This window comes from Phacochoerus africanus, chromosome 10 (assembly GCF_016906955.1).
Source record: "Phacochoerus africanus isolate WHEZ1 chromosome 10, ROS_Pafr_v1, whole genome shotgun sequence".
Lineage (NCBI taxonomy): Eukaryota > Metazoa > Chordata > Mammalia > Artiodactyla > Suidae > Phacochoerus > Phacochoerus africanus.
In genome coordinates, this window is record NC_062553.1 from 45,666,555 (window position 1) to 45,680,816 (window position 14,262).

General features: G+C 44.7%; 1 protein-coding gene across 2 annotated transcripts in view; it reads right to left on the reverse strand.

The window, feature by feature from the left end:
• PDGFC (platelet derived growth factor C) overlaps window positions 1–12,052 on the reverse strand; it is a 254,189-nt gene extending 242,137 nt beyond the window's left edge. Inside the window, exon 1 of one of the 2 annotated variants that reach the window (XM_047798325.1) lies at window positions 11,359–12,052. In XM_047798325.1, coding sequence (XP_047654281.1) covers window positions 11,359–11,629 — 271 coding nt within the window. In that variant the 5' untranslated portion in view covers window positions 11,630–12,052. Of the gene's footprint in view, window positions 1–11,148; window positions 11,275–11,358 lie in introns of those variants that run through there. The other variant, XM_047798326.1, reaches the window with a different exon arrangement.
• Between the last annotated feature and the right edge of the window lie 2,210 nt (window positions 12,053–14,262).

Here is a 14,262-nt window from a genome sequence, read left to right on the forward strand (position 1 = left end):
CCCGAGTTGCTGTGGCTCTGGTGTAGGCCAGTGGCTACAGCTCCGATTCGACCCCTAGCCTGGGAATCTCCATATGCCGTGGGAGTGGCCCTAGAAAACGCAAAAACACACACACACACACAAAAAAAAGGAGTTCCCGTCGTGGCGCAGTGGTTAACGAATCCGACTAGGAACCATGAGGTTGCGGGTTCGGTCCCTGCCCTTGCTCAGTGGGTTAACGATCCAGCGTTGCCGTGAGCTGTGGTGTAGGTTGCAGATGCGGCTCGGATCCCGCGTTGCTGTGGCTCTGGCGTAGGCCGGTGGCTACAGCTCCGATTCAATCCCTACCTGGGAACCTCCATATGCCGCGGGAGCGGCCCAAGAAATAGCAACAACAACAACAACAACAACAAAAAGACAAAAAAAAAAGATAAAGGTAAAGCCAGTCACAAAACTAACATATTGAGACATCACTGCTTGTTTAAAATGAAGAGCCCTCTAGTACCTTTTATTACCTACAATATAAGCCTATTGCCAGCTGGGAAGACCTGTCTCCAGGACACCCCATCTCTGGCCCTTGATGTACCCCATCTCTGGCCTTTATTTCTTGTTTTTATGGTATTCAACTTGCCCTTTGAATAGCTAATCAGATGGCCAATCAACTCTAGTAAGAGTCTAGTATATTAAAATATATTTCCATAGAAAAATGTGAAAATGCTGGAAGTGACTGTTTTTTCCTGTGTTCTTAAACCATCTGCACCCTACCATCATTAGGTCTCAGGTTTAAAGTGAGATAAATCAGAAATGAACCCTGAAGGTTCCCCCTTTTTCCAAACACAGTAAGAAATTTCCAGTAAGGAACTATTTCTTTGTTCTCATCTGTTCACATCTTAATCACATTTTAAGCAAATGTTCCTTCTTCGTACAATGATTTTAAACATTGCCTGCTGCCATAGAAAAAAAACATTATAATGCTTTCAGGACTCTCAATTTGCATTTCTAATCACTTCAGACTATGACTGTGTGTGGCAGTACGGAAAACAAGCCGTGATTTATTCCTCAGTGGGGAAAAAAACAAAGATAAATAATATGGCTCTTTAAAAGACAGATGTCCTTATAAATACCCAGCAAAAATAACTGCCAGAAACAACATGAGATAAGCACCACGTAAGTCCCACTTCTGTTGTTAATGGTTTCTGATCTCTGTTATGATTCAACAGGCAGGTGCAATGGCCAGCTGGGTATAGTCAAGCACAGAAGCCTATCTCCATCTTGCAAACACTGAAAAGCTTAAAATAGTATCCACTCAGGAACAAGGCTTCCCTGGAATGCAAATAGTCTAGCTTCAAAAAAGTGGCATGCCATCAACACAGCACTCTACCAAGCAAATGCATTCATTTCAAATCCTTAAATACCTCAAAAAATGTCTAGCATTGTGTACAAGGAACCAGGAGCTCGCCAGTGGTTACTCCATGCAAATCAACCTCAGAGGAATTAATTTTCCAGGAGACTTGAAATCCTTTCCCTTCCAAGTGTGAAGACTGTTTTCTTGGCTCCTTGTGATGGAACAGCTTCATTACACGAATTCAGTGTGTGCTGCCCCCTTTATCACCATCTCCGGATCCCTCAGCCAGCCTCCTCCTGCTGGCCATCCATTTTGTGAATGGAGTGTGAAATCAGCTCTTTGTTTACATAAAGCAGGCAATGGAGAGCAGTGTGGACACAGGCTTAGCTTATTTGAGTGTAACAGAGTCTGTGCAGCCAGTCCTTGGACCAGTTCAAGATGACCCAAGGAAATCCCAACTGCACACACCAAAGAAGGACTCTAGCTATGCACCTGCCCAGAAAGTCACTGAAAAGAAAAGGTTCTGACTCCATCGTCTGAAATATGAAGACAATTCTTCTTGAATTCTGTCTGTGGATGGCCAACCCTAGGGAGACACATCCTTTCAATAGTATCAGGGCCTTTGAACGGTCCCCTGCCTCTGCTCATACCTGAACCCAATAGAGAAAAGACTCATCTCTATTCTCTGGTGCAGGCTGTGTCCTGAGCCTAGAAAACCATCCTTTTTCCCTCTCAAGCCCACTTTAAAGTATGTCACCTCCCCTCTGGGAACCCTGCTTCAAGCACTTCTCTTCCAGGTGGAACCCAACCCCAGTCAATCAGTAGAGGACATGGGGAGGGCAAAAAAGCCCTCTGCTTTCCCATAGCACCTTGACCCCAGAACTAACAGACTATGAGATAAAAGCAGGAGCTGCCATCCTACCGGGACAAAGCTTCTCAAGGGCAAGGTCTAACTCTTATTCTCTGTGGACACGGCACCTAGGACCAAGCTTAGAAAGAGCAGATGAGCATAAATATTTGCTGTTTAAAAGAAAGGTTCTAATAAAACCTTAGACCATTTAACTCATGAAGGGGGAGACACATAGCTCTGAGTCCTGACTTGGTCAGACCCAGGTCCAAACGCTTACAGGCTGTGCCACCTTAGCTACTTAGTAAAGCCCCTGTGTTTCTTCTCATACCACATGGGGAGATTATAAACTGTGTAGGGTCTGCAAACACTGAGCGCAAGTATAATTAATACCTAACAGGATCTCCCGGGCAGGCACCATGATGCATCACAAAACCAGAGACCCACCAAGAGTACTAAAGGGCTAAACGCTGCCAAAGACTGCATCCAAATATGCCCAAATATGTGTCCTCCCTGGAGGCACTTTCTGGTTGCCAGCTTATGCTACACGGGGCAGTGCAGACCTGCACCCTTGTACTTGCATCAGTGGGGCTCATTCAGTTTGGGGATGCTGGTTTCCCGCAAAGCCAGACATCTGCTTTGCCCCCTGATGCTGCTCCCCAAGGGCTGCAACAACCCAAAACACCCTCCTTTGACTGAGAAGGGGTTCAACTACTATTCAATAGGGGAAACGCAAAATACAAAACACACACACGCAAAGCTTGAAAACAAAAAAGGAATTAAGCCTAAGACCAAGAAAGCAAAATTAGTGAAGCCAGCCTGGCCAAGATGGCTTGGCTTAGAAACACGGTAGATGTCCAGGGAGAAGGCTGCTCTTTCACCAGGGAAGTGGGGATAATGACTTAAAGACAGCAGACAAACTCTAATGTGAAGGCAGAGAGCAGATAACATGGCTGAACTCCATTTAAAATGTACTCCTGGAGTTGCCTGGTGACCTAGCAGTTAAGGATCCAGTGCTGTCACTGCAGCATCTCAGGTCACTGATATGGCATGGGTTCAAACCCTGGCCCAGGACCTTCCACATGCTGCAGGTGCAGAGAAAAAAGGAAAAAAATAAAATAAAACAAATGAAATAGGTAAAATAAAATAAATGAATGAAATGAAATAATAAAAAAAATAAAGTAAAATGCACTCTTGTGAAACAAAAGACAAAATGAGCTAGTACTACAAAAAAAAATCACTCTTAGGAACTTGGCTTTAAATAAATATAATTAATATAACTTCTCTTTATAACTTCGCTCCTTCTGTTGTCAGATATTAAACTACGCAAACACAACTTTTTTAAAAAAGGTAAATGAATCCTGTTGTAGCTATTCAAGTCCACAACTACGAATTTATTTCCTTGCTATGCCTGAGTTTAAAGAGAAATCTGAATCTCTGAAGAGAATATCCTATATAATATAGTGTAAATGAAAGCTGTAGTCACTCATTAAATCCATTTCAAAAGAATAACAGGTTGTACATTCTAAAGCTCACTAAACCATGCTTTTTTACTCATTTATAAGGCACTTTCACCACTGAGACATCCTGCTAAATAAAATGTTCAAATTTTTTTAAATAAATAAATAAATAAATATAAAACCCTCCCTAAGCTTTACAAGGTTTTTATCATCTTTATCATCATAAAAAAATACATCAAAATATGGAAATAAAGATTGTTCACCCACAAACCTGTTGAAAATAGGATAAAACACATAATAGTAACAATTCCAAAGGAAATATTTCAAGTCATTTGCCAAACTATCAAGATTTCTATCCAACAGAGGTATTATAATAGACATTAGCCAGATTATGTTATATTTAATTAATGAGATTATTCTGAAATTGTTGTCCTTAGTACTCCTATAAATAATGTTTCAGGATCAGCTCCACTTTCCCTCACAACCCCCAAAGCATGAAACCTCCTAAAACAGTAAAGAAATGCTTTTATACAAAGTGTTGGAATTTTGAAACTAGAATTCCATTTGCCTAATAGTTCCCATGAAGGAAAAGACATCAGCATGTGAGCAGGTGAACATGTGGGCTGCCCTCCAGCATGACCTTCACAAAGTCACCTCAGCACTCTAGGCCTTACTTTATACACTGAAGGGGACAGGATCCTGAGACCCTTCCAGCCCAAACACATCACACAGCAAATGCAATGCAGATTTCTAGCCTGTGTGAGTTCTCTGGGAGCCACAAGCAAAAGGTGGAAAGCATAATGATTCTAGAGCTTCATCAGCCAATCATAATTCACCATTCTGGGGGTGTCCAGGGTCCAGACCACATACCACCCCACCTCAGAACATACAGAGGTGCACACAGCAAGGGCACTTTTAAGAGAGCAACTAGAACTGGTTCCAGGAAACCCATTCACTGGCTTGGTACACACTCTGCTGGTAACATGGGTTTATTTACCAAGATTACCAAGTAGAGGAATTCCCTTATGGCAGGGCAGAAACAAACCTGACCAGTATCCAGGAGGATGTGGGTTCAATCCCTGGCCTTGCTTAGGGAGTCAGGGATCAGGCATTGCCGTGAACTGTGATGTAGGTCGCAGACATGGCTCGGATCCCATGTCGCTGTGGCTGTGGTGTAGGCCAGAAGCTGTAGCTCCGATTTGACCCCTAGCCTGGAAATCTCCATATGCCCCAGGCATGGCCCTAAAAAACAAAAAAAAAAAAAAAAAAAAAGTAGAACTCATTTGTTGGCATTGCCCATCACAACCAATAAGCAAGTTGATCTTTCTATGAAAATAAGTCAAGCAAATGTAAAAGTTCCAATATCAAAAAGCCACTTTCCAAGATGGCCTGTTGTTCCAGGCAATGCCAGAGTTCCATTCTAACAAGGCACTACCTCAAGAACCATCCAACAAGTTAAATATTTACTGGGCACCTGCTCTATATAACACCCTGTTCCAGGTGCTAGAGTACCCACAGAGGGCAGGTCTGACCAGGCCACACTCTCAGGGAACTTACATTCTACAGGGGTGGTGGTCAGGGCAGGTAGACAATGAAAAACCAATAAACACCATGAATAACATCAAAGAGTGGTAAGTGCTATGCACATAATTAACCTTGATGTGATAAATATGAGTGGTCATGTAAGTGGTTAGAAAAAAGACCTTGCAGAAGAAGGTGATCCGCTTAATCCAGATGATAGGAAGGTGGGACCCAGGTCAAAGCAGCTGGCCAGTGTTGCCCTAGATGCTCACCCTTGAAAGGCTAGAACCAAAGAAACCACAAAAAAGGCTTGAACAAGGGCAGCCCCTTTCCTCCCTCTAGGGCCTTCAGGCCATAAGTGGGTTGGTCCCGAGTACCAAGCAGTGGGGAGAAGAGACAGGAGTTTTCACTCCCATGTGACTAAACTGTCCATATAGCTCAAAGTGTCAAAAGGTTTACCCATCAGTGTGGCAGGCAGAGAGGTCATCAGGACGGAGGCCAGCAGAGCTGGACTAGTATCCCCGATGTCCCCAGCTGTGCCAGGCATTAACCCTGCAGCTCCTGCTCAAAGATGCTCCATTTGTCCTCAAGGAATAGCTGGGCTCCTTCCCAACCTACTGGGAATGTTTCGGCATCTCCCCAGTCAGTGTGGTAGTACCCGTGCTTTCCAGCTGGAAATCAACCACTAGACATATTCCCAGGAAACAGGAAAGGGAGACATGAAAAAAAAAAAAAAAAGTCACAGCTGGAGGCAGTGGGGGAGAAAAATAACTTAGAGACTGCTTACCAAATGAGTTATACAGAAATTATAGAGCATCACATAGAGATATTCTAGCTATATATAATGCTTTCAAATAAAACCATCAGAAACATCAAAATTAGACTAAGTAAATGAAGGGATTTTTATTATGACTTCTACCATTTCAGTTTACACAAACAGAAATCCATGGGGAAATGTTTAACCTTCTTGGAAACATTTGGGGGAGTGGGCATTATGAATGTAGGGGATTCAATTATTATTCATTTAACATATCACATTATCATGAGAATTCATGCCTCAGAAAGGGATCTACAAAATGCACCAATGAGGAAAGTCTAGGGTTGGACCCTAGCATCTATTTACAACTATTCAACAAATGATATATAATTCCTAAAGCTTTGTACAGACCTCTGAACTTTCTAATCACCTTTTAGAGTTACCTCTAAAGTATATCTGTGGGTTAGTAAATGTTTTCTATTGAAATGTGAAATTAAACATTTTTGTTAAAAAATGACTGACTTAGGAGTTCCGGTCGTGGCTCAGTGGAAATGAATCCGACTAGGAACCATGAGGTTGCAGGTTCGATCCCTGACCTCGCTCAGTGGGTTAAGGATCCAGCGTTGCCGTGAGCTGTGGTGTAGGTCACAGACTCTGCTCAGATCCCACATTGCATAGGCCGGTGGCTATAGCTCCAATTAGACCCCTAGCCTGGGAACCTCCATGTGCTGCAGGTGCAGCCCTAGAAAAGACATTAAAAAAAAAAAAAAAAAGAAAGAAAGAAAAAAAAAAGACTGATTTAAAATGTGAAATTAAACATTTTTGTTAAAAAAAAATGACTGACAAAAATTAAAAAAATAACTAAATTCCACTGATCTTAATTATCTGGAAGCTTTAAGTTTTCAAAATTTAAAATCTAAAAAAAATGTAACAATAAAAAAAAATTTTTTAAAAACCTATATCAGATTGAGGATAAAAGGTAACAACAGTTCGGAGGGGAGAGAAAGTTACCATAAAATAGAAGGGGGGTTTTTTTTGTCACCTATTGTGAAAAGCCATATTCATCATTACATAATGGTACTTTACTTCTTGAACTTCCTCAACTATCTCAAACAGAGAACCAAGAGGAAGTTTAAAAAACACAAAAAACCCTCTAAACAACAAAAATAAATGTCACAAAGGTCAGGCATTACAACTTATAGACTAACACACAGGAAAGTACCTTGAGTCCTAAGGCAGAGCCTATCTACTCTTGGACACTATTCTAAAGATTGTGATGATCTGATTTTCCAGTAAAATCCAACTTTGAAACTACTACCTAAAAAGAGTGGGGGTGAGTACAGGCACAGAAGGTTCTAGAGCACAAAAATAGAGAAAATAAGGATTCCTATGGCCTTTGTAGACATTATTTGTATTTGTTGCATGTGCAGTGGGGAGAGAGAAGGAGGAATATAGCAGTAGAGGATCAAGAGGTACACTATTATTAGTAAAATAATGATATACTGTGCAATACAGGGAATGGAGCCAACATTTTATAACTATAAATGGAGTATAAACTTTAATAATTGTGAGTAACTATATTGTACACCTGTAACTTACATAACATTATGTATCAACTATTCTTAAATTTTTAAAAATAATGTTCATAAGGATAACCCTGTTACCATCCAGGGTTCTTGGCCTCCTTAATCAATAGAAATTTATAAGAGGCCAGACAAGAAAATCCAGACAAGGCTTTATTGGGGCCCCTGCTGCAACAGGGAAGCAAAACAAACAACAGGTTCCCTTGCTTGCTCACTTTCCAAGGAGGAGCGAGCTAGCTCGTTTCTTATGGGATGAGGGTAGGGATGGATCCAGAGGTCACGCCAGAAGGGTGCTTTAGGTGGTCTGCCCACCCCTTTGGTGGTGTTGTGTGCAGATGGGCAAGACAGTACCCTGCTTTTGCTGTCCATGCTTCATAAGCGGCAGCTGGGAAGGCATTTTGTTTTTTGTTTTGTCACAGTTGGGTTTTTTTTAGTCTTTTTGTATCTTCTTGTCCATAACTTGCCCCAAATGCTCATGCACACAGCTGTTTTTAGTCCCTTACAGTTTCTTTGTATTTTGTCCCTGGAGGAGATGTTTGTCCTGGGTGCAGCAAAGCATCCCAGGTCCCAGGTCCCAGCCTGTCTCATAACTACTAGAGGCATATCCCATACATACACTCAAAGTAGTTAAATTAGATGAGAACAGTTAGAAGCATGTTTCAGGGCTATGGCAAATTAAAATCCCCCTGCCCAAATGACATGAGGTAGGTGAGGCCTTATTCTATCAACCACTTCATGATTGGCATCTATTGGGGCTACATGCAATAAACAAAAGTAAGCACTGCTTCCTTATGTTTGTGATGTGATATAATTGCTTCTGCTACAACTCAGAAGCATCACCCCAGAACTCACCCATTTCGTGGGAGGCATCTTCTTCAGTAATTATTCCCATGGTCATACAGAAAGTATAGGCCCCAAACGCTACCTAAGTCACTGTTCTGATCTTTTATCTCCCCCTTTAAATCTAGAGATCCTTGATGGCTACATGAGGCTTCACTGTTAGTAGTCAGGTTCAGGTTAAGAATGAAAGACACAAAGGTAATTCATGATGTTGGATGATAAAATCATTTTTACAGTAAAGTGGCAAGAACTGCAATATAGTCCTAAGTAAACAACCAAGTACTAATAACAGGTTAAATGACACTGATCCCTCAAACCTAATTTTGAAGCATCTCCCCTCGCCCCAGGTTAAATCCAGGTCCATCTGTGAGAGCAATCAATTTCCATTTTTAACATGTTTCAGGATACCCAGTAGATACTGAAGCTGAATAGGCCTGCGGATATGACTGAGTCAACACCACATGAGACTTTGAAATACTCAAGGAAAGAGAGTATTACTGGGGAAGGATGGTTGAAAAGCAAGGATGAGTTCCTAAAGTCAAAACAGATCAATTTGGACATTTCATATTTAACACTTAGAAGACCTTCACAAAATGATGCAATGCACAGACTGGGCTAATGGCATTTGTTGTGTGGCATTCTCAGGTGGGTGTGTACTTAAAGAATTAGGCAATCACCTAAATTGAGAAGAGCAACAGGGCAATCAAAAAGCAATCATAATTCAATAGGAGGACAAAAAATACCCACACAATGGAGTGAAAAATGTGAAAGCCACATGCACACAAAAAGTAGTTCCTGCAAATCCGTTCACATTTCAGGGTTGGCATCTTTAACACCTACCTGTTATCCTCCAATCCTGGAACTCTGAAGCAGTAAAATCAACCTGAGCATGTGCAAGAAGATAGCTCTATATCGCCCCCTAATGTTGGCCAGCTGCACTTCTCCCCAGACTGAACACTACAAGGTGAGTGGTTCCTCCACCTCCAGTTACTTCCGGCTGCCAACCCTTTCTAGGGCTAAACATAGCCCAATCCTCTGCCCACAGATTAGGACACTACCAGGTTATTTTTAGCATCCATGCATCTTAGGCATGGAAATGGCACTGCCTCTGACAGCAACAGAATGTGTGTGGCCTAGCTTCATGAACCCAACTCTCAGGAGGGCATGAATCTACTCTGGAAAGTAGCCAAAGACCCTGTGAAAGTTTGGGGGTCCTTTACAAAGTGAAGAATGACAAGGAAAGGACAATGAGAGTCACAAGCTGCAAAGTGACTCAGGAAGATGGCAGATGCCAGGACAGGCCTGAGAAGTCGGAGCAGCAGGAGAATTGAAAAGGAATACAAGGAAAAAAAAAACAAACATAAGTCAGAAATATCATACACAGTCATTTTGGGAAAACTAGTCCAGTAAGAAGCAACATTTTGAACTGGACATCTATTTTACATAAGAAAGAACAATGGTTGGTCTGATCAGTTTCCTGCGGGGGGGGGGGGGGGGGGGGGGGAGGGACACACAGCTGGCTGTGGCTTCTTTGATCACCCTTCACCCAAGTCCTCTGCAGCCTCCCCACCCATTAGAGATGGATCTTCAACCTTCCCTTTGATCAGCAGCTTAAGCAACCTGCAGGTGCCATGTGCCATTACATTAGCAAGTTGTAAGAAGCAACCATGTTCACATCGGCTAATAAACATGACACTGCTTCTTGCTGCCCATACAACAAATACAAATAACGTCTACAAATGTCCCAGGAATCCTTATTTTCTCTATTTTTGTCCTCTATACCTTTCTGTGCTTTCTTAAAGATAGATACTTTGGAGAGTTCAAATTGAAAGTTGAAGCTTTGAACACTTCCAAAACACAAAGACAAAGTTTCTGGGAGTTAAAAATACAGTACATTCTATTCTGATTTCCTAGGTATGCCGCTTATGTTCATTTTGCCTGGCTAATGAAGTGACAGCGTTCTTGCACTTTGAAGAGATGGCATACAAAGCAGTAAAAACATGTACATTTCTTTTCAAGTAACACTAAGAGCCACCACTTGTAAACAGGGTGTTTAATATTCTAATTTTAGACAGCCTACATTAACATTGTGGTTTCATGTGTAGTATAAAATTTCTATTTACAAAGTATTCTTAAAAATGACTTCATAATGGGAGATCAAGAGAAAAAGGGTTTAGAAATTGAATGATGTAAATCATATGGGGTTCAGAGGCTAAGCAAATTACACACCCTGAAGCAGCCCTGGCTTTATGAAAGGAGCCTTTCTCCAGCTCTGTGCAATCCCAGCCCAAGGGAACTTGCATCTGAGAGTTTTCTAAACATTTCAGGTACACTTGAAAGCTGAAAGTAATTCTCATTTCCTATGCAGGATTAAGTCGTTTCCAGCACACACAAAATAACAGTCACTCACCATCACATATAAAAACACACCACCAGAAAGGTAAGGGCTTCAGAGTACAAAGGCACATTAAAAGGAGGGGGGGGGGTGCAAGAGAAATAAAATTTTTAATTCCCCCTAAAAATGTCTACATGGCCTCTTGACCTCTTTATTTTCTATCTACATATGATTAATTGATGCCATTCCATTTAGAGCGCTTTAATTAATGTGGCTGATACGTATCTTCAAACATCCCCTACCCAAATTAAAAACAAAAACAAAAACGTGAGTAAAGCCAAACATGCAGAGTCTCATTCATGTTGGATTTGTTTTCAGAGTCAGTTCTTGAACTTCCAACTCTTGCAATGAGCGTTGGAACTGACGTGCCCCACCGCTCCCAGAATGTCCCCTCTCTGGCTGCGCCGGCAGGGGTACTCACGTTACCCTGCGGAGCTTTGTGGCGGCTCCCAAAGTTGCAAACTCCAAATAACCTCCCGAAGTCCGTGCCCGAGAACGCAGCGCGCAGATGCACGGATGGAGAGGCGACCATCCCCGCGCGGGCTGAAGTGCATCCCGCCCCGGCGCACAATGCGGCGCAGCACACACGGCAAGAACCGAGCCGGGGGGTGGGAAGGAACCGGGGACTCACCGTTCTGCTCCTTGTTGCTGGAGAGCTGGAGTTTACTGCTCAGGTTGGACTCAGCCCGAGTCCCGGGTCTCTGGCCGGCCAGGGCGGATGTCAGCAGGAGGAGCCCGAAGAGGAGCATTGGGCTGAGCGGGCGAGTGTGCGGCCGGCGGGCACTGGGGGAGCGGGGCTCCGAGCCGGGCTCAGCGCCGCCGGGGGAGGGCCGCGCCGGGCGGGACGCGCCGCGCCTGATCTGGCCGCCGAGCCTCGCGGGGTACTTTCCACATACTCCCATCCAAGACTTTCTCCGAGGGCCCTCTTCTGCGTCTCCAGTTTGTGCAAAGGATCAAAGCAAAACCTGGACCTGAACCAGTTTCCCAAGGTTTAAACAAATCCTGCGCTGTGCCGAGGCGGTGGGGGTGGGGTGGGGGCGAGGGCGCGGGAGGAAAGGGGGGGTGGGGACGCGGGGAGCCGGGCGCGCCAAGGAGTCCCCGGGCGAGTGTCCGGGAGCACCTGTCAGCTGGCGGACGGGACCGGCGACAAGTCGAAGAGGTCCGGCCTCCTAACCCAGCCGGCGGCGGGCACTTTCCGATCAATAACAAAGCTGCTGATCAATGCGCTCTCCGGGCGCCGCGGCCGCCCCGCCCCCACCGCGAGGGGGAGGGGAACACAGGCGCGGGCGCGGCGCCGGGGGCCGGGGTCTTGAGCGGGGCCGGGGTCCGGGACGAGGCCGCCCCGGACCGGGCGTATGGAGGCCGCAGGACTCGCTGCCCGTGCGGCGCGCTGCGCGGATTGGCACCTGAAGGCGGTTCCCCGGACCCGAGTTACCCTCGTCTGGGCGCCCCCGCCCTGAGAAGCCCAGGAGGTCGGGCTAGGGTCGCTCGGGGGCCGCTTGGCGGTCCCCTCCCCCGCGATTGGGCTGCGCAGCGAGTGGGCCCGGGCGGAGAGCAGGCCGGCGCGGAGCTAGGCTGTCCCCTCCCCTTCCCCACCTTCCCGGCGGCGCGGGGGGAGGCGCGGGTCCCGCGAGTTGGGCTGTCGGGCAGGTGCGGGCTCTAACCCGGTGCCGCGGGCGCGGGCGGGGGTGCCGCGGAGCACCGGCAGGGAATGCAGCCCGAGCGTCCCAGGCTCCCCTCCCTGGATGCCCCGAGCCCCAAATAACTTGCTGCGTGAGCCAGAAGAAGTGGGAAGAACTTCCTGCCACTCTCCCTCTTCCACGCCCCCTGGGCTTGGGCTGCTTATTCCTTCTGAGGGGATCCCCATTCCCAAAGGGCCTGGCCAGGACCCTAGGCCAGACTTTCTGGACTGAAGGAAGAAGGGAAATGGGAACGCAAGAACTTTTTTCTCTCCATTTTCCAGCTCTGTCAAGAAGGGGGTGGAAAAAACCATAGTAAAGCCAAAGGCCAGAATAATAACACTTATTCATTTAACAAACACTGTATTTGCAGAATGCCTACTGGGTCAAGCACTGTCCAAAGAACTGGGGCTGCTAATGAAAACCAGCACGCTCTCCTGAAGCTCGCCCTAAATAAGTATCTAGCAAGCAAAGCAGAAATGGCCCCCAGCCTCTTGTCAACAACTCAATGCAAACACTAGAACCAGGTGCTGCTCCAAGAAGGGTCTAATGGAAAGATGGAATCTTAAGGTCTGAGCTGAAAAAGGGGTGGAGTTTCAAATGCTTCTCTTTTTAAGGAGCTGCCCTTCCTGGTTCAGCTAGACCCTCAGCGATTATTGAGAGCTACCCTGAGAAAGGATCCAGGAATATCTTCTCACTTCCAGTGTTTGAAAGGTTCAAGCCTTCTTCCTAACCTTGGGTGCCCACTGAAGCCAATCTGACCTATCTGCTTGTAACATCCTTGTCCTCTTCCCCACTCTTCCCCTGCTTAAAATGCTCCTTAGCTCATTTCCTCTTGGAAACCTTTACTAGTCAGTCCATCTCATCCATTCAGTCTTCCTTCATCACTTGTGTTTTCAGAGTGCAGGATATCAAGGCCAGGACATAAGACCCCATCTTTGGCTTTAAAGAATTTAAGGTTTAGCAGACAGAAGCACTCTGCATTTTAATCTATTTATAATAAAACTAATTGCTCCTCAGTTTTTCTAATTTTGTAAGTTTAATTTTCTAATCAGGATTTTTCTAAATGGGCTGTTGTATGTCTATATAGCTGAGTATCTTGACCACCCACATAGAGAGAGAGTGGTGGTGGGGGCACGCACACAGATTTAATCCATTTACTCTCAGGAGATTATAAGGGTGATGACTACTTTTTATTTTGTATCATTTCATATTAGCTAGAACAGTGCCTGGCCCAAGGGGATAATAAATAAACACTCCTGATTGACAGTTTTCTTTATTGAAGTCACTTACATTCTCCTTGGAATTCCAGCATGGAGGCTTGTATTTGAGAAGTTACAGAATAATACACCACCTCTGTGTTTCACCTCATCGGTATTCTACAGATGGCCTTGACATTGCCCTTGTAAAGAAAGCCAGCAAGGTGCTCTTGGACAACCCCCAGACCAAATCATGTCCACATTGCCTGGGTTCCTTCCAATGTACTTGCAATGCTGTCTCTTGAACTGCTCTTGCCCTTGGCGTGGTTGATTCTTTTAACACCATATTCTCTGCCTGTCTTCCTGTTCCATTTTGCCTTTAAACCCTTCCAAGGAAAGTAGGATCCTTGCGTTGAAAGTAAATTTTATGTAATCCAGAGTCTGCACAATTACTAAACAATATATTTTGAATGAATATGGCTTTGTTTTGGCCTAAAGCATTTTCCTTGAGGAAAGGCATCTGTTCCACCAACCAAGAGAAAATAATTGGGAACATTCTTTGTGTTTTTCATGTTTTCTTAAACCTTGAGAAGGTGTGCCTACTCCGAGAGTGTATAAAGAGTGCTACCTACAAATTCCTGTTGAGAAATATGCTAG